Raw genomic sequence first — 21,942 nt, 5'->3', positions numbered from 1 at the left:
AGCTCTGGTGCAGGTTTTCATCCCTGTCACTGAAAAACATCCCCACAGCATGATGCTGCCACCACCATGATTTACAGTAGGGATGGTGCCAGGTTTCCTCCAGATGTGACACTTGGCATACAGGCCAAAGAGATCAATCTTGATTTCATCAGACCAGAATCTTGTTTCTCATGGTCTGAGTCCTTTAGGTGCCTTTTGGCAAACTCCAATCGGGCTGTCAACTGCCTTTTAATGAGGAGTGGCTTCAGTTTAGCCACTAGTCTACCATAAAGGCCTAATTGGTGGAGTGGTGCAGAGATGGTTGTCCTTCTGGAAGATTCTCCCATCTCCACAGAGTAACTCTGGAGCTCCACAGAGTAACAATCGGGTACTTGTTCACCTCCCTTTCTTCCACGATTGCTCAGTCTGGCAGGGCGGCCAGCTCTAAGAAAATTCTTCCATTTAAAAATGATGGGGGCCACTGTGCTCTTGGGGACCTTCAATGCTGCAGAAACATTTTGGTACCCTTCCCCAGATCTGTGCCTCAACACAATCCAGTCTCGGAGCTCTATGGACAATTCCTTCGACCTCATGGCTTGGTTTTTGCTCTGACATGGACTGTCAACTGTGGGATCTTACATAGACAGGTGTGTGTCTTTCCAAATCATGTCCAATCAATTGAATTTACAACAATGGACTCTAATCAATTCGTAGAAACATCTCAAGTATGATCAATGGAAACAGGATGCACCTGAGTTCAATTTAGAGTCTCATAGCAAAGGATCTGAACACTTACAGTTGAAGTAGGAAGTTTACATAAACTAGTTTTAATGAATCCAACCTACGTGTTTCAACCACTCCACAAATTTCTTGTATACAAACTATAGTTTTGGCAAGTTGGTTAGTACATCTACTTTGTGCATGACACAAGTAATTTTTCCAACAATTGTTTACGGACAGATTATTTCACTTATAATTCACTGTATCACAATTCCAGTGGGTCAGAAGTTTACATACACTAAGTTGACTGTGCCTTTAAACAGCTTGGAAAATTCCAGAAAATTATGTCATGGCTTTAGGAGCTTCTGATAGGCTAATTTACATAGTTTGAGTCAATTGGAGGTGTACCCGTGCATATGTTTCAAGGCCTAACTTCAAACTCAGTGCCTCTTTGCTTGACATCATGGAAAATCAAAAGAAATCAGCATAGACCTCAGAAAAATAATTGTAGACCTCCACAAGTCTGGTTCATCCTTGAGAGCAATTTCCAAATGCCTGAAGGTAGCACGTTCATCTATACAAACAATAGTACGCAAGTATAAACACCATGGGACCACACAGCCGTCATACCGCTCAGGAAGGAGACGCGTTCTGTCTCTTAGAGATGAACGTACTTTGGTGCAAAAAGTGTAAAATCAATCCCAGAACAACAGCAAAGGACCTTGTGAAGATGCTGGAGGAAACAGATACAAAATTATCTACATCCACAGTAAAACGAGTCCTATATCGACATAACCTGAAAGGCCGCTCAGCAGGGAAGAAGCCACTTCTCAAAAACCGCCATAAAAAAGCCAGACTACGGTTTGCAACTGCACATGAGGACAAATATCGTACTTTTTGGAGAAATGTCCTCTGGTCTGATGAAACTAAAATAGAACTGTTTGGCCATAATGACCATTGTTATGTTTGGAGATTGGATATGGATATGGATTATGGATTGGATATGATTGGAGGAAAAAGGGGAAGGCTTGCAAGCCGAAGAACACCATCCCAACCGTGAAGCACGGGGATGTCAGCATCATGTTGAGAGGGTGCTTTGATACAGGAGGGACTGGTACACTTCACAAAATAGATGGCATCATGAGGCAGGAAAATTATGTGGATATATTGAAGCAACATCTCAAGACATCAGTCAGGAAGTTAAAGCTTGGTCGCAAATGGGTCTTCCAAATGGACAATTTCCCCTTAGCATACTTCCAAAGTTGTGGCTTAAGGACAACAAAGTCAAGGTATTGGAGTGGCCATCACAAAGCCCTGACCTCAATCCTACCGAACATTTGTGGGCAGAACTGAAAAAGCGTGTGCAAGCAAGGAGGCCTACAAACCTGACTCAGTTACTTACACAAGCTCTGTCAGGAGGAATGGGCCAAAATTCACCCAACTTATTATGGGAAGCTTGTGGAAGGCTACCCAAAACGTTTGACCCAAGTTAAACAATTTAAAGGCAATGCTACCAAATACTAATTGAGTGTATGTAAACTTTTGACCCACTCGGAATGTGATGAAAGAAATAAAAGCTGAAATATATCATTCTCTCTACTATTATTCTGACATTTCACATTCTTAAAATAAAGTGGTGATCCTAACTGACCTAAGACAGGGAATTTTTACAAGGATAAATGTCAGGAATTGTGAAAAACTGTGTTTAAATGTATTTGTCTAAGGTGTATGTAAACTTCCAACTTCAACTGTATGTACATTTTCATTTTTAATACATTTGCAAAAATTCCTAAAACCCTTTTTCACTTTGTCATTATGGGGTATTGTGTGTAGATTGAATTATTTAATACATTTTCGAATAAAGGCTGTAACGTAAAAACTGAATAGTTCAAAACACTTTGGAGTACTTAAATGAAATAATGGGCAGAAAGAAATTAAACTCCATCTTTCATCGAATCAGATGGCTTATTCGTCACAAAACCATTTGATGATGTTGCCAATTATTTGATTGATTCCTTCATTGGCAACGTGGGCTAACTTTGGCAGGAAATGCCTTTGGCAGGAAATGCCAACAACGTACAGTGAGCCATCGTATTTATGCATTAAAAAACTATCAAGAAAAAAAGAAAAGCATGAATTTTGTAAAGTTAGTGTGGGAGAGGCTGATTTTTTATTTATTTGATCAATGACAAACTTGCCATTGACAACTTAGATGGAAAGCTACTGAGGATAGTAGCTGACTGTTGGCCACTCCTATCTGTCATATCTTTAATCTGATTCTGGGGGAAGGTGTTTGTCCTCCGGCCTGGAGGGAAGCCAAAGTTATTCCGCTACCCAAGAGTGGTAAAGCGGCTTTTACTGGCTCTAACAGCAGACCTATCAGCTTGTTGCCAGCTCTTAGCAAACTGTTGGAAAAAATTGTGTTTGACCAAATACCAAACTATTTCTCTGTAAACAAATTGACATAAGACTTTTAAAATGCTTATAGAAAAGGACACTGAACATGTACTGCACTGACACAAATGACTGATAATTGGTAGAAAGAAATTGATAAGAAGATTGTGGGAGCTGTACTGTTAGATTTCAGTGCAGCCTTTGATATTATTGACCATAACCTGTTGTTGAGAAAACGTATGTGTTATGGCTTTTCAACCTATCTTATGTAGCAAAATTTGATCGTTTTTTATTTTTTACATTGAATAAAAGCAGCGAGTCAGAGCTAGAAAACTGTATATCATACACTGCAGTTGGGGAACAACGGGAAAGTAATTCTGGTTTGAAAGTTAATAAAGTCCCATGTAGCTCAGTTGGTAGAGCATAACGCTTGCAACGCCAGGGTTGTGGTTCGATTCCCACGGGGGACCAGTTCAGAGATTTTTTTTAAATGAAATGTATGCACTCATTACTGTAAATCACTCTGGATAAGAGCATCTGCTAAATGACTAAAATGTAAATGTAAAATAAACATGAAACCCCACTTATGAGAAAATGTCCCTTGAATGTTTTGGTACACCTACTGGAGAGCTCTTCTTTGTCTACGCCCATTCAGCATCGTTCACACCCTCTTAAGCTTTAGCCCCACCCATCTCTTTAAGGATTCACGAGGCCATGTGCTAAACAGAGTGAGTAGTTTAGTAAACAACCAAAGATTTCAAGTCTAAAAGTGGTAAAAGTAGTAGCCTACAATAAGGAAAAAATACATTTGAGGTAAAAATGTAAAAATACATTTGATCTAGTCCTTGGCCTATATCCTAATCTGACTTTGGTGCAGGCCATGTTCTTCACATTACAGTCTCTGGTAAACACACTATATTTGTCACATGCACAGGATACAGAAGGTGTAAACGGTACAGTGAAATGGTTACTTGAATAGTAGCAATATCAAAAACAGAAATATTTTACAATTATTAGATTACACTTACCCGACACTGATTTACACTGATTTGACTTACCCGACACTGACACCGACACGACATTGATGGGTCATGTGAAAGAAATGTTATAACCACCCCCCAGCCACATCTAGCTAAGTGGATGGGTCACTATTGTCTAGACATGTTCACATGTTCATGAAATACACGTAATCAATCCCAGACACACCTGTCTAACTTGATGGGTCATGTAATCATCTGGCGAAGTGGGAGTCTTTTGTTAACCTAGCTAATCAATGAACCGGCATAATCTTAACTCATACTACTTCCAATACAAACATTGTCATAGCTGTAAGTGTGACGCTGCAGGTAGCTAAAGAGCTAACCAACTAGGTTCAATGTTAGCTAGCTAACATTAGGCTATAACTAGCAATGCAAATGGATTTCTGATTCTAATAATATTACTACAGATCCTACATGTAACGTTAGGTAGCGAGCCAGCAATCTAACGGTCGCTAGCTAGCTAACAGTACGCTTTAAACTTACAAAAAACGCTGTGTCTTTGTGAGATGCAGAGTAGGTGAATGGATGATCTCTGCATGTGTAGTTTCCGCCATGAAGCATGGAGGAGGTGGTGTGATGGTATGGGGGTGCTTTGCTGGTAACACTGTCAGTGATTTATTTAGAATTCATGGCACACTTAACCAGCATGGCTACTACAGCATTCTGCAGTGATACGCCATCCCATCTGGTAGGGGGACTATCATTTGTTTTTCAACAGGACAATGACCCAACACACCTTCAGGCTGTGTAAGGGCTATTTGACCAAGAAGGAGCGTGATGGAGTGCTGCATCAGATCACCTGGCCTCCACAATCACCTGACCTTAACCCAATTGAGATGGTTTGGGATGAGTTTGACCGCAGAGTGAAGGAAAATCAGCCAACAAGTGCTCAGCATATGTGGGAACTCCTTCAAGACTGTTGGAAAAGCATTCCATGTGAAGCTGGTTGAGAGAATGCCAAGAGTGTGCAAAGCTGTCATCAAGGCAAAGAGTGGCTACTTTGAAGAATCTCAAATATAAAATATATTTAGTTTAACACTTTTTTGGTTACTACATGATTCCATGTGTGTTATTTCATAGTTTTGATGTCTTTACTATTACTCTACATTGTAGAAAATATTAAAAATAAAGAAAAACCCTTGAATGAGTATTTGTGTCCAAACTTTTGACTGGTACTGTATATATTTTGCATGTATATATTGATATGTAGGCCGTTTTTTTACATTTGTAATCCTTGGGCTGTTCTTATCTATTAATGTACTGTATTATGTAATGTTTCATGTGGACCCCAGAAAGAGTAGCTGCTGTTTTTGCAACAGCTAATGGGAATCCTAATTAAATTTAAATTTAAAAAAGTACCAGACCCAAAAATCTCAGAGTTATGTTCACCAAGGGTGATAAAACTCTTGACCGGTTAAATATGTCCTAAACCAATTTAGAACTGGACTAGAGAGGCCAACTCACCTGCAGCACTTAAATCCAAGACTACAAGGACAGAGAGCTGTTTGGCATCTGTGTTGGCGCTAAGATCATTTACCACTTTAACTAAACGCGGTCTCTGTGCTGTGGTGGACACAAAACCCAGATTGGATTTTTAAAAATATATATTTTAGCTGTATGAAAACCAATTTCTCCAGAATTTTGCTTAAGAATGGAAGGTTGGAGAAATTTGGGTTGAAAATTGCTAAGAGCTGAAGAATCTAGATTAATTTTCTAAAGAAGGGGTTTCACCATAGCAGTTTTTAGAGCAGTGGGGAAAGTGCCTGTGAACAGGGAATGATTAACAGCTTGCACTTCTTCAGATATGCAATTAATTTTATTTTTAAAGAAGGTGGTGGGAATAGGATTGAGAAGGCAGGTAGATGACTTAAGTTGTGATATCTTTTTCCTGAGCACGTCTTTGTCAACCAGGGAAAATAACTCCATAGTGCCTTTGCGTGGTAGGCTAGGACACATATCAAACTTATCATCAGGTCTTGCTTTACTGATACCCAGCCTAATGTTTGTCTTATCTTATTTCTGAAACATTCCTCAAACTCATCACATTTAGATGTGGAGGAAAGTTCACATAGGTTTGCAGGGGTAGGATTTATCAGGCCATCGATGGTGGAGAAGAGCACTGTTTATTTATTCTGATTAGTAGTGATTAAGTTAGAAAAATGAGCCCATCTGGCATTTCTAATGACCTTGTTATATATGCCAAGTTGCTCTCTCAGAATATCCTAATGGACCTGCAACATTGACTTTCATTGTATTTGTTTCCTCAACTCATCCAAGGGGCTCTCTGTTTAGATGTGTCCTTTTTCAACCTTACTGGAGCTATGGCATCAATGGTTGCCCTTAATTTGTTATTAAAGTTATCAACTAAATCATCACAAGAGGAAGGCAGAATAGGTGATGGTGAATTGTTCATACACAATAAAATCTGTAGCAACTCCAGAGGTAAGATAGTGCTTCTTAATAATGTATTCAGTATTACCCTGTGCTATGGGAAACAAGGTAGTAAAAAAATACAGTGTTGATCAGATAAAGCAACATCAACAATAGAGGACATGTCAATAGAAAGCCTCTTGGTAATAACCAGGTCCAGAGTATGGCTGTAGTTATGGCTGGGCCCAGTAGAAAGCCCCTTGGTAATAACCAGGTCCAGAGTATGGCTGTAGTTATGGCTGGGCCCAGTAGAAAGCCTCTTGGTAATAACCAGGTCCAGAGTATGGCTGTAGTTATGGCTGGGCCCAGTAGAAAGCCTCTTGGTAATAACCAGGTCCAGAGTATGGCTGTAGTTATGGCTGGGCCCAGTAGAAAGCCCCTTGGTAATAACCAGGTCCAGAGTATGGCTGTAGTTATGGCTGGGCCCAGTAGAAAGCCTCTTGGTAATAACCAGGTCCAGAGTATGGCTGTAGTTATGGCTGGGCCCAGTAGAAAGCCTCTTGGTAATAACCAGGTCCAGAGTATGGCTGTAGTTATGGCTGGGCCCAGTAGAAAGCCTCTTGGTAATAACCAGGTCCAGAGTATGGCTGTAGTTATGGCTGGGCCCAGTAGAAAGCCACTTGGTGATAACCAGGTCCAGAGTATGGCTGTAGTTATGGCTGGGCCCAGTAACATGTTAGATGAAGTCCATAGAGCCAAAAAACAAAACATAAATTCAAATGGCCTTGGAGTCAGTCTGTCAACATGAATATTAAAAACACCCAACACAATGATTTTATCATAGTTCTCAAAAACAATAGACAATAGTTCAGAGAAACCAGTAAAGAAAGTGGGGCAGTACTTTGTTGGCCTGTACAGGGTTATAGCCAGCACTGGTAGCTGACATTTAAACAGTATAGCATGATGCTCAAAATACCCAAAGTTGGCAAATGAAATGTCCTTACAGCTGAGAGCATTAGTAAAAATAGAGGCTGTCCCCCCACCCATTTCCCCTTTTCAGAGTATGAAAAGCTGTAGTCTGGGGGGAATGGCAGGATATGACAGTTTGTATAAACTCAATAGAAGGCAGAGTTAAAGAAACATACATTAGTTTACTCACAATAACCATAGTGCCATTTCTACAGGAGTCGATATGCTTTCCAAGTCCTCTGTAGCTTATTCTGACAGGGAGAACTGGAGCACTACCAGACCCTGTCCATCAGTTTCTAAAACAGTTTGATGTTGCTGGAAATAATCCTGGAACCCTGGCGGTTAGTGTGAATCCTGCTCGTTGCTCCCACAGCAAATCAAAGTTGTCACAAAAAGGAGACATTCCTGTCGTTGCAAAGTTTCTTCATGTACTCGTTTAGGGCAACGTTTGTAGTCCTCCATCAGATCGCCTAAAGCGAAGGTCGGTAAAACCTACGTGAGTGACGATGGTGTCAATATTGGAGTAGTTGGCCAGAACCATTTATGTAAAGCCCTTTTTTACTAACAACAGTAGAACAACAGTCTAGTGAACTGGACTGAAGGACATATTCTCTGGACAGAGACAGAAACAGGCAGAGACAGCCGAGGACTGTGAAATCTATGTGATCCATGTGAATTCAGTCTGAATATGGGTTCATTTGTTGATAAATGATAAACATTGGTTGCTAGAGGTTTGAGTGAAAACAGAGAGGGTAGGCTAGGGATAGACTGACTCACTACTAGTCTCTCCAGCCAAGCAGCTATGCAGACAGAGAGCACCTAGATACTCTTTGAACCCAGATCTGGTTGTATTTAAAATCTTTCAATTACTTTGAGCCTTTTCTCTAGCCTGCCAGTAGTTCCAGGAGGGTGGATTTGTGCACTTCTAGGACTATTATATTAGTCCATTAAGCCAGGCAAGCGTAATCAAGCACAGACAACGTATTTAAATGAATTTAAATACTATTTGAACCCAGGTATTATGTGGAGAGACAGCTCCGACCAACAACCACTACATTTCCTGTGTTTCCAAAACAAAGTCGAAGTATCCTTCACACTAACCTACCTTACCCTAGCCTAGGGTGTGTGGGGTATATGCGCCAAAGGTAGCCATATTTTCGCATTTATCATAAGTGTAAATAAACTCACTGGGACAAAATAATACACCATTGTTTTTGGTCTTAGTGAACTTTCTCCTATTGTAAACATTGTCTAAATATTCAGTACATGTATAGATAGTTCCCTCTTTTAGCTACTGGTGTACAATTACAGTATATTGTACGTACACTACTGCACAGTATAATACACTGTGTGTAGGCTACATTACGTAAGGGGTAATCAACGAGGGGCTATGCGTACTCTGAAAAAGAATGCATTCTCACCTCCCACGTTGTGCATCGAGCCACGAATTGATCATGCCGCTTATACCAAGGCTATTTTTGCCGCTAAGAAATGTGTTCAACATTCATTGAAGTTATTACTATTATTTTTTTTTTTTTTTACATTCATTGAAGTAGCTAGCACGTTTACTAGATAGCTACAGTAGTTGCCTTGGTAACCAAACAGACAGATTTGCTAGCTTAACTAACCAAACCATCAGTTCTCACAGCCGGACAATAGACAATAGTTCAGAGAAATCAGTAAAGAAAGTGGGGCAGTACTTTGTTGGCCTGTACAGGGTTATAGCCAGCACTGGTAGCTGACAATTAAACAGTATAGCATGATGCTCAAAATACCCAAAGTTGCCAAATGAAATGTCCTTACAGCTGAGAGCATTAGTAAAAATAGATGCTGTCCCCCCACCCATTTCAGAGTATGACAAAACATCAGTTCTCTTACAGTAGCTTGCTATTATGAAAATCGAATTCAACAATGCCAATAATGTTTTCAATCGTTTTTTTGCTTTCAAATGCTGCTCAAACATAGAATATAGGAATTCACTTTTTTTTGTTTGTTGTAGGAATGAAATTCATTGCAATAGTCTGTCACAGAATGAGTAATAATACCCATAAAACCTAGCGGTCAAACACGGAAATGGTTCCAATCGTTTTTCCACCATTCATTTTATCCATTGTGGATTTTAGAAACACTTAAAATAAGGGCTGTGTTTTATGTAGGCTTACCTTGGCGTAATTTTTTGATAACCGTGTAAATCTATCGGACATGGTGACTTTTCAACATATTCGGCTCTATTTACTCCCCAAAATGTAAATGCCTGTTAGCTGCTAAAGTGGCTATCATTCAGAACTACAAATATGCCTGTCGCAAACTTCACATCACTCACCAGGGCCATGATCTGGACAAGACTGCCGAATAGAGGCAAAGGTAAGAATCTCTGGATTAACCATCTAATGTTAGCTACATTTAGTAATTAATAAATTGGCTAAAGTTGTTTTAATAGACAATTCTGTGAACTGTCTTGGGCAAGTTTTTAAATAAAAAATGCCTGTCATCTTCCTAGCTCATGGTTAGCAACATTAGCAGTCTATTTGCCTATCCATTTAAATGCAAGAGAAATAAAAAATGTGTAGTTTCTTTGGCTTTTATAAACCAAAATTCTAGCTTGCTAGTTAACTTAGATGGTGAAGCTAGGGCTAGGCATTCTTGATGTTTGTTTGTTTCTGTGATAGCCTACTTCAAGTGCTACTTGACCAGTAGCTACCTGTATTTTAGTCTGGCTTCCTGGGAGGTTTCAGAGACGGACTTATTAGCATCCTCTCGAATCAACAGTGTGCTTACTTTATTGCGGGAAAACAGATCATTAGTTAAATCAGCAAAAAAATAAATGTCCTCTTATGGTCAACTGCATTTATTTTCAGCAAATTTAACATGTGTTAATATTTGTATGAACATAACAAGATTCAACAACTGAGACAAACTGAACAAGTTTCACAGACATGTGACTAACAGAAATGGGGGGGGGGGGGGGGGGTCAAAATCAAAAGTAACAGTCAGTATTTGGTGTGGCCACCAGCTGCATTAAGTACTGCAGTGCATCTCCTCCTCATGGACTGCACCAGATTTGCCAGTTCTTGCTGTGAGATGTTACCCCACTCTTCCACTAAGGCACATGAACGATCCCGGACATTTCTGGGGGGAATGGCCCTAGTCCTCACCCTCCGATCCAACAGGTCCCAGACGTGCTCAATGGGATTGAGATCCGGGCTCTTCGCTGGCCACAGCAGAACACTGACATTCCTGTCTTGCATGAAATCATGCACAGAACGAGCAGTATGGCTGGTGGCATTGTCATGCTGGAGGGTCATTTCAGGGTGAGCCTGCAGGAAGGGTACCACATGAGGGAGGAGGATGTTGTCCCTGTAACGCACAGCGTTGAGATTGCCTGCAATGACAACAAGCTCAGGCCGATGATGCTGTGACACACCGCCCCAGACCATGACGGACCCTCCACCTCCAAAATCGATACCGCTCTAGAGTACAGACCTCGGTGTAACGCTCATTGCTTCGATGATGAACGCGAATCCGACCACCACCCCTGGTGAGACAAAACCGCGACTCGTCAGTGAAGAGCACTTTTTGCCAGTCCTGTCTGGTCCAGCGACGGTGGGTTTGTGCCCATAGGCGACGTTGTTGCCGGTGATGTCTGGTGAGGACCTGCCTTACAACAGGCCTACAAGCCCTCAGTCCAGCCTCTCTTAGCCTATTGCGGACAGTCTGAGCACTGATGAAGGGATTGTGCATTCCTGGTGTAACTCGGGCTGTTGTTGTTGCCATCCTGTACCAGTCCCACAGGTGTGCTGTTCGGATGTACCGACTCTGTGCAGGTGTTGTTACGTAATCTGCCACTGCGAGGACGATCAGCTGTCCGTCCCGTCTCCCTGTAGCACTGTCTTAGGCGTCTCACAGTACAGACATTGCAATTTATTGCCCTGGCCACATCTGCAGTCCTCATGCCTCCTTGCAGCATGCCTAAGGCAAGTTCACGCAGATGAGCAGGGACCCTGGGCATCTTCTGTTGGTGTTTTTCAGAGTCAGTAGAAAGGCCTCTTTAGTGTCCTAAGTTTTCATAACTGTGACCATAATTGCCTACCATCTGTAAGCTGTCAGTGTCCTAACGACCGTTCCACAGGTGCATGTTCATTAATTGTTTATGGTTCATTGAACCAGCATGGGAAACAGTGTTTAAACCCTTTACAATGAACATGTGTTTAGTTATTTGTCTTTTTACACATTTTCTTTGAAAGACAGGGTCCTGAAGAAGGGACGAGTTTACAGCTAGTAGGTAAGGTTATGTAACCTCATTCAGTCCTACCTGCTCTGGTGGGTTTTAAATTAATTGTTATTCACACATTTGTTTTTGAGGTAGAATTACTGTCAATGTTATTGATGCCAAATTGCACTCTCTCTATTCCAGAACCAATGGATGTGCCTGAGACTCATCACCTCTCAAATGGGTCAGCTGGTTCAACCTGGAAGAGCAGGTGTGTCCAGAAGAGCCCAGCTTGAACACCTGACTTAAATAATCAACATACCGAATCACGGCGATAGGCTATGCTTTGATATACAATGCTCCACTCTCAAGTTGAAGTTGTTGACTGATGCCATGGTGGCGGCTGCTAAGAAGGGCACAGCTGAGAACCAGAAGGCAGCACTGGTCTACACCTGCCCTGTCTGTCATGTGAGTAGTATTGGTTGGTACTCTATGTGCCTTTAGGTTCCTCTCCATATATAAGCTATTGTACTGGCTTGTGTGGTACAGTCTTTCATATGTGTAGTAGTTTGTTGTATCGTATTGCTTCGTTTATCATTTGTGCCAACTTTGAATTTGTTCTAAGCCACAGATTAATTTCCTCCATTTTGTAGTTGACCTTTATAAAAAAATCGAATCAAATTTTATTGGTCACATACACATGGTTAGCAGATGTTAATGCGAGTGTAGGGAAATGCTTGTGCTTCTAGTTCCGACAGTGCAGTAATATCTAACAATTCCCCAACAACTACCTAATACACACAAATCTAAAGGGTGAATGAGAATATGTACATGTAAGTATATGGATGAGCGATGGACGAGCGGCATAGGCAAGGTGCAGTAGATGGTATAAAATACCGTATATACATACATGTGATGAGTAATGTAAGATATGTAACCATTATTAAAGTGGCATTATTTAAAAGTGCCATTGTTTAAAGTGACAAGTGTTCCATTTATTAAAGTGTCCAGTGATTGGGTCTCAATGTAGGCAGCAGCCTCTCTGAGTTAGTGATTGCTGTTAAGCAATCTGATGGCCTTGAGATTGAAAAACAGCTTATCTCTAGTCGCAGATCCGAAGACATTCAAGAAGCTCTTTGAGAGCTAGTATCCCAAGTCTCCAATGGTCCCAGTACTGGTTGATGTGCAGGCCTAAGTGACCACACACACTCAAATGGACCTACAGCAGCGGTAAGATTGGAGCTCCCAAGTGGCGCAGCGGTCTAAGGCACTGCATCTCAGTGCTTGAGGCGTCACTGCAGACACAGACTGGATTAGACTGGATTAGAAACAGGGTATCACAACCGGCCGAGATTGGGAGTCCAATAGGGGTGGCGCACAATTGGCCCAGCGTCGGCCGGTGTAGGCCGTCATTGTAAATAATTTAACTGACTTGGCTAGGTTAAATAAAAATGTTATAAGATTCTTCCATCATTCACACACAGTAGACATAGACTAAACCACCATGTTGTCAACAAAACACTGTCCTCAATGCTTAAGTTGTATTGTCTATGGCTCAATTTGTGGCAATGCTGTGATCACTAATGGTCTTTAATGATGCGATTCACAGACACGATGACCACGATTTGACTGCTGCAACTGAGATGGAATGACATCGAAGGACACACGTGGAGACCCCGAGTATGACTGGACATGGGACGGATATTTGTGACAACGACCTAAAAAGGGATGCAGAAGCCCACCAGCACCCCATTTTAAATGTTTATACCATAGCCAACCATCTCTAGCCAACCCTTATTCCATACTATTCCTTTTATGGTCCCTCAACTTCAGACACTTTGAAACTCTCCATCTTACCTCTAAAAACCCACCCTACCATAACTCATTTTCCATTTGCTGCTTTGTTCACTTGTTCTTCTCCTGTGTTGATAATATCTACACTCAGTAACACCTTGAAAAGAGTTGTGGTGTACTGTTTTTACAACTTCATTATTTTATTTTTTTCCCCCTTCACCTGTGTAATGCTGTCCTTCTGTTTATTCTGGGATTCAGACTGAATGCAGTGATAAATGTGCTGCTCACATTTGACAGCAGCAAAATAGACCTGTGTTGGTAAACTGTTGAGATACAGTGCATTCAGAAAATACTCACCTTGAATTTTTCCATGTTGTTACGTTACAGCCTTATTCTAAAATGGATAACTTTTTTTATTATCATCAATCTAGACACAATACCCCATGATGACAATCAAGTTTTAGAAACATATTAAGGATGCTCAATGGACACAGGATGCACCTGAGCTCAATTTCAAGTCTCATAGCAAAGGGTCTGAATAAATAAGGTATCTTATTTTTTTTATACATTTGCAAACATTTCTAAAACCCTGTTTTCGCTTTGTCATCATGGGGTATTGTGTCTAGATTGATGAAGAAAATGTTTTATTTGATCCATTTTAGAATAAGGCTGTAATGTAATTTTTTTTGGGGAAAAGTCAAGGGGTCTGAATACTTTCCGAATGTACTGTACATCAAGATGGCTAGCTGGTGATATTTAATTCACTTAGCTAGCTATATGTAAAGTTAACCTGCACACAAGTATTTGAATTAGCCTGCATGCTAAGTTAGTGACTGTCGCAAGCTAACTAGCTAGCTACGTATTAATACAGCTTTATCATTTTCAAAATATATTTACTTAAATAGGTTCTCCTACTGCCTCCATTTTCTGGGTCCTTAGCCCATTATTTCATTTTTCTATCTTCAATGTTTTTGGTGGTAGCAAAATGCAGCCAGCCATGTGAACAGTTGGAGGACACAGGGCAACAAAGTCCCATCAGACTGACATTGATCTTTCAACATGTCGCCTGGTGTGGTCGCGACCCAACTGCAGCTATGTCTCTATGAGCTTTCCACACCAGCCGCTATCTTTCCACACCTGGATTGTACAATATGTGCCCATTATCCTTTTCTAAATTCTTCAAGCTCTGTCAAATTGGTTGTTGATCATTGCTAGACAACCATTTTCAGGTCTTGCCATAGATTTTCAAAACTCTAACTCGGCCACTCAGGAACATTCACCGTTTTCTTGGTAAGCATCTCCCCCGTGTAGATTTGGCCTTGTGTTTTAGATTATTGTCCTGCTGAAAGGTGAATTCATCTCCCAGTGTCTGGTAGAAAGCAGACTGAACCAGGTATTCCTCTAGGATTTTTGCATGTGCTTAGCTCCATTCCGTTTATTTTTTTATCCTGAAAAACCTTAATGATTACAAGCATACCCATAACATGGTACAACTTCACTGAAGTTGGAGACATATCTCCCTCACTAACTAAGCATCAGCTGTTAGAGCAGCTTCCCGATCGCTGCAGCTGTACACAGCCTATCTGTAAATAGCCCATCCAACTACCTACCTCATCCCCTTATTTGTTTTTCTGCTCTTTTGCACCCCAGTATCTCTACTTGCACATTCATTTTTTTGCACATCTACCATTCCAGTGTTTAATTGCTATATTGTAATTCCTTCTCCACCATGGCCCATTTATTGCCTTACCTCTCTTATCCTACCTCATTTGCACATGCTGTATATATATATAGATAGATAGATAGAACACCAGTATTTCTACTTACACAACCTCATCTGCACATCTATAACTCCAGTGTTAATTGCTAAAATGTAATTACTTTGCCACTATGGCCTATTTATTGCCTTACCTCCTTTATTTGCACACACTGTATATAGATTTTTCTCTTGTGTTATTGACTGTACGTTTGTTCATCCCATGTGTAACTTGTTCTCAACTGGCCTACTTGGTTAAATAAAGTTGAAATAAAAAATAAAATGGTACAGCCATCAATATGTTGAGTGGTACTCAGTAATGTTTTGTCTTTTCCCCAAACACAACTTTTCGTCCTCAATACAAAGTGTAAATTGCTTTGCCACATTTCTTGCAGTGTTACTTCAGTGCCTTGTTGTAAACAGGATGCATATTTTGGAATATTTTTTATTCTGTACAAGCTTCCATCTTTTCATTCTGTCAATTCGATAAGTATTGTGGAGTAACTACAATGTTGTTGATCCATCCTCAGTTTCCTCCTATCACAGCCATTCAACTCTATAACTGTTTTAAAGTCACCATTGGCCTCATGGTGAAATCCCTGAGCGGTTTCCTTCCTCTCCGACAACTGAGTTAGGACGCCTGTATCTTTGCAGTGACTGGGTGTATTGATACTTCACCGTGCTCAAAGGGATATTCAATGTCTGCTTTTTTAAATTTTACCCATCTAGCAATAGGTTCCTTTCTCTGCAAACCATTGGAAAACCTCCCTGGTGGTTGAAATTGACAGAGACCTTACAGATAATTGTATGTGTGGGGTACAGAGATGAGAGTCATTCAAAAATCATATTAAACACTTTTGTTGCAGAGTGAGTCCATGCAACTTGTGACTTAATAAATTCAGGAGTGAAAAAATGTGCTTAAGGCTTGCCCTAACAAAGAGGTTAACTAGTTATCAACTGAAGACATTCCAGCTTTTCATTTTTGATGAAAAATTCGATATACATAGTTCCACTTTGACATTATGGGTATTGTGTGTAGTAGACCAGTAACAAAAACCTCAATTTAATACATTTTAAATTCAGGCTGTAACAACAAAATGTGGAGAAAGTCAAGGGGTGTGAATACTTTCATTGAAAAACACAGCTTTTAGGCATGTTTTGTATAACAACAAAGTTGGTTCTTTAACAACGGGGTCAATGGAAAATAATGTTTAGTTTCCCCAATTTGTGGGAGTGGTCGAGGGGAATTTCTTCTGAAGATATGATTACCGACTCGGAGTATAAATTACAAATACCTTACTCGTCAATCAACAGCGTAATTCATTCATTTACACAATAGACCAACTAATATTTCATAACTGAAATGATAACAGCTGAGTAATGTTAGTGTTGACATTGTTTATCATAATCTCTCACTGCATTGTGGAATGCAAATCAGCTCGATCAGGTAGCTAGGCTTATATTCTCAAACAAAGCTGCGTTGTAAACAGACAAGATGGGTCTTGTTCTCATCTGTCTCTCTCTACTGATCCTGTTTCTGCACCTCCTCTGAGGTTTAGCATGAAATAAACACTATTTAACTTCTCAGAGACAGTGTTCTCCATAAGTACGTAGAGTGGCCAGCCAAATAGTTAAAGTAGTAGGTGAGGTGTCCCCAAGGGTCCCGAGTTTGGGAAACACTGGTCTAAGACTATATGGCAAGGATCATTTTCAAGTAAGAGAACATTAAACCTGTCTTCTCTTGAGATTATAAAAGTATTATTGACAGTTTAACTGCAAGATTTGAATCGCCACAATGTTTGTTCTTCAAATTACATTCCATTCGGGAAAGTATCAGACCCATTGACTTTTTCCACAGTGTTACGGTTACAGCCTTATTCTAAACTCAATTAAAAACAGAATTTTCCACCTCATCAATTTACACACAATACCCCATAATGACAAAGAAAAAAACAGGTTGATTTGACATGATTTGGAAAGGCACACACCTGAGTGTATAAGGTCACAGTTGACAGTTCATGTCAGTGTAAAACAATGTTCTGAAAGAGCTGCAAAATCTGGACCCCTACAAAAATCAGCCGGGCAAGACAATCTGGACCCTTTATTTCTGAAATTGTTGCAACCCCTATTACTAGCCTGTTCAACCTCTTTCGTGTCGTCTGAGATTCCCAAAGATTGGAAAGCAGCTGCGGTCATCCCCCTCTTCAAAGGGGGGGGACACTCTTGACCCAAACTGCTACAGACCTATATCTATCCTACCCTGCCTTTCTAAAGGTCTTCGAAAGCCAAGTTAACAAACAGATTACCGACCATTTCGAATCCCACCATACCTTCTCCGCTATGCAATCTGGTTTCAGAGCTGGTCATGGGTGCACCACAGCCACGCTCAAGGTCCTAAACGATATAATAACCGCCATCGATAAGAAACAATACTGTGCAGCTGTATTCATCGACCTGGCTAAGGCTTTCGACTGTCAATCACCACATCCTTATCGGCAGACTCAACAGCCTTGGTTTCTCAAATGATTGCCTTGCCTGGTTCACCAACTACTTCTCAGACAGAGTTCAGTGTGTCAAATCGGAGGGCCTGTTGTCCGGACCTCTGGCAGTCTATGGGGGTGCCACAGGGTTCAATTCTTGGGCCGACTCTCTTCTCTGTATACATCAATGATGTTGCTCTTGCTGCTGGTGAGTCCACAGGCTCAAAGGCAATCACAACAGGCAGACGACAAATCCGAAAAGTATCAGTAAAGTTCGTAGAAACATGTCAAACGATGTTTATAAATCAATCCTCAGGTTGTTTTTAGTCATAATAATATTTCAACCGGAGAAAAGCTTTGTCAATATAAAAGGAAAACAAGAAAGGCGCGCTCTCGGTCATGTGCATGAAAAACCTCTGGGACACTGCAGTGTCCACTCATTCAGAGTGGTCTTACTCCCTCATTTTTCAGAATACAAGCCTGAAACAATTTCTAAAGACTGTTGACATCTAGTGGAAGCCATAGGTAGTGCAATTTGAGTCCGAAGTCAATGGAATCTATATAGGCGGTCAATGGAAAACTACAAACACAAAAAATCCCACTTCCTGGATGGAAGTTTCTCAGGTTTTCGCCTGCCATATCAGTTCTGCTATACTCACAGACATCATTTTAACAGTTTTGGAAACTTTAGAGTGTTTTCTATCCAAATCTACCTAATCTTATATGCATATCCTAGCTTCTGGGCCTGAGTAACAGGCAGTTTACTTTGGGCACGCTTTTCATCCGGAGGTGAAAATAGTGCCCCCTACCCTAGTGAGGTTAAGCACCAGCTGTCAGAGCAGCTCACAGATCACTGCACCTGTACATAGCCCATCTGTAAATAGCCCAAACAACTACCTCATCCCCTACTGTATTTATTTATCTTGCTCCTTTGCACCCCAGTATTTTTACTTTGCACATTCATCTACTGCACATCTACCATTCCAGTGTTTAATTGCTATATTGTATTTACTTCGCCACCATGGCCAATTTATTGCCTTGCCTCCCTTATCTCACCTCATTTGCACACTTTGTATATAGACGTGTTTTTCTACTGTATTTATTCCATGTGTAACTCTGTGTTGTTGTATGTGTCGAACTGCTTTCCTTTATCTTGGCCAGGTCGCAGTTGTAAATGAGAACTTGTTCTCAACTTGCCTACCTGGTAAAATAAAGGTGAAATAAAATAAAAAAAATGACCCTAAGCACACAGCCAAGACAACACAGGAGTGGTTCCGGGACAAGTTTCTGAATGTCCTTGAGTGGCCCAGCCAGAGCCCGGACTTGAACCCGATCAAACATTTCTGGAGAGACCTGAAAATAGCTGCGCAGCGACGCTCCCTATCCAATGTGACAGAGCTTGAGAGGATCTGCAGAGAAGAATGGGAGAAACTCCCCAAATACAGGTGTGGCAAGCTTGTAGTGTCATACCCAAGAAGACTCGAGGCTGTAGTCACTGCCAAAGGTGCTTCAACAATGTACTGAGTAAAGGGTCTGAATACTTACGTAAATGTGAAATGTCAAATTTCTTTTCACTACACTTGCAAACATTTCTATAAACCTGTTTTTGCTTTGTAATTATGGGGTATTGTGTGTAGATTGATGAGGGAAAAAACGATTTACCGTAATTTCCGGACTATTAAGCGCACCTGAATATAAGCCGCACCCACTGAATTTAAAAAAAAGTATTATTTTGAACATAAATAAGCTGCACGTCTATAAGCCGCAGGTGCCTACCGGTACATTGAAACAAATGAACTTTACACAGGCTTTAACGAAACACGGCTTGTACCAACAACAACAACAAAAAATTTGCAGTAAGCTTTAGTTGTCTTTTTGCACTGAGTCAATTCCTCACGCTGTTTCCAACGTCTTATCATCAACTCATTAAGACCAAGCTCCCGTGCAGCAGCTCTATTTCCTTTTCCAACAGCCAGATCAATCGCCTTCAACTTGAAAGCTGCATCATATGCATTTCTCCGTGTCTTTGCCATGATGAGGGTGTGCAACGCCAGGGTTGTGGGTTCGATTCCCACGGGGGGGCCAGTATAAAAATAAATATGCATGAAATGTATGCATTCACTACTGTAAGTCGCTCTGGATAAGAGCGTCTGCTAAATGACTAAAATGTAAATGTAAATGTAAAATGACTACCGTAATCAGAATGATGGGAAGTTTGAGAGCGCTCGATTTAATCTAAACAGTAAACAAAAAAGTTGTTTGACCTTAACCCGTTCGGCAATTTCATTGGTCTAATGAAAGCTTCATGCTGCCAAAAAACTGAGCACGTCACAGAATGCGTTTAAAAAAAAATACAAAAAAATGTATTTTTTTAAAAAATTGAAAGCGGGAAAAATCCATATATTAGCCGCGTCATTGTTTAAGCCGCGAGGTTCAAAGCCTGGGAAAAAAGTTGCGGCTTATAGTCCGGAATTTACGGTAATCAATTTTAGAATAAGACTAACGTAAAGGGGACAGTACTTTCCAAAGGCCCTGTATTTATTTTATTAAAACAGAAAAATGAATTGAAAAAAAAAGGTTAAATTGAAAAAATAAAAGGGTTATATCAATCTTAACTATTAAATCTTTCACATTTTTCATAGCCTAAATTAATACAAAATTACCATTAGGTAGGGCCTTATAACATCTGTTATTTTGTTCTTTTGTTCCCAAATTCCTTTTAGATTTTCCAGGTTTCCGTTTATCCAATTTTTTTCAGGTTTTCACTCTCAAAAATCACCTTTTTTCTTTTTCTTTAAACAACTAAATTGGATGTTGTAAGTCCACAACAATGCTTAAAAACACATTAGAGACCACTTTTGAGGTGTGGGGAAAAAAAATCTGCGAAATTTTGATTTCGATTTTTTTATTCTAGCAAGAGACTGTTGTTTAGCGTACATGGTAGAGTTTGCTAAAGAAATACCCACTGGATTGACTAAAATAATCATGATATCATTCTTCCAGGTAAGCAGAGGCTATTTTGTAGTTAACATTTAATTGAGAAGGTTTTTCGGAAAGCCTTTCCATCTACTAGAAGCCGGTCTTCATTAGCATCAATGCTAACAGCTACACAAAGTGGTAAACACACACACACTATTAATTTGGCTAAGTGGATTTGACTCATCGTTACCACCTACATTACATGGGACGTGCAAATTCACCAGCATCATGCTCGCTTTCTCCCTCTGTGTAAAGAACAAGCCGCAATTCAGTTCCTACTTCCTGCATTGTAAACTGCCAGTGTGTATCTCTGATTACGTGTACATTAAATCAGTTTATAGGCATGACAAGTGGAAGAGGTGTGTGTGTGTGCTAAAATCCTACATCCCAAACTTAGCATTCCTTTCCGCCACCTCTGGTCTCTTGTCCCTCCCACCCCTACGGGAAGGCAGCTCCCGCTTAGCCCAGTCAAAGCTCTTCTCTGTCCTGGCACCCCAATGGTGGAACAAGTTTCCCCCTAAAGTCAGGACAGTGTAGTCCCTTGCCCATCTTTCTAAAAACGTCTGAAACCCTACCGCTTTGAAGAGTTTCTTAAAATAACTCACGGCACCTCGACTCCCCTCTCCCCCCTACTAGAAGTGACTTTGATGATAAATACTTTGTTGAGGGAAAATGTACATCATACGATTGCTTGTCTCACATAGCTATGTTACATTTTTTTGACATTTTAGTCATTTAGCAGACGCTCTTATCCAGAGCGACTTACAGTAGTGAATGCATACATTTCATACATTTTTTTCTTCCCGGTACTGGTCCCCCGTGGGAATCGAACCCACAACCCTGGTGTTGCAAACACCATGCTCTACCAACTGAGCCACACGGGACCTATGATAAACGCACAAATTGTAAGTCTCTCCGGATAATTAGCAGACGCTCTTGACTAAAATGTAAAAAATGTGTGTGTGTACACTGTCTGGCTGTCCGTGTGTGTCTTACTAGGAGGCAGAGTCATTGAGCTGGTACTCTCTGGAGCGCAGGAAGCAGCTCTGGACACCGCTGTCCATCCACAGTCTCCGTATCACGCCGGTTAGATCTGATGAGATCACACCCTCTGCCGTTGTACCAGCCAACACAAACAGCTGACGGGCATCGTCCTGGCAACAGAGACATCCCCATTAGAACACTGATTGATTGGTTGATTAAGTTTTAATGTCACGTGCACAAGTACAGTGAAATACCTTTCTTGCAAAC

At 40.7% G+C, this 21,942-nt stretch overlaps 1 protein-coding gene across 2 annotated transcripts in view; it reads right to left on the bottom strand.

Annotated features, from left to right (window-relative positions):
• Window positions 1-21,942, bottom strand: part of LOC106572859 (guanine nucleotide-binding protein G(i) subunit alpha-3) — an 81,024-nt gene that overhangs the window by 16,996 nt on the left and 42,086 nt on the right. For both annotated transcript variants that reach the window (XM_045696457.2, XM_014147400.3), the window contains exon 4: window positions 21,688-21,845. In XM_045696457.2, the coding sequence (XP_045552413.1) occupies window positions 21,688-21,845 (158 nt within the window). The remainder of the gene's footprint in view (window positions 1-21,687; window positions 21,846-21,942) is intronic.

Source organism: Salmo salar, chromosome 15 (assembly GCF_965601325.2).
Source record: "Salmo salar chromosome 15, fSalSal1, whole genome shotgun sequence".
NCBI classification, from domain to species: Eukaryota; Metazoa; Chordata; class Actinopteri; order Salmoniformes; family Salmonidae; genus Salmo; species Salmo salar.
The sequence above is the reverse complement of the archived record's forward strand: the minus strand, read 5'-3'. Positions and strand labels throughout refer to the sequence as shown.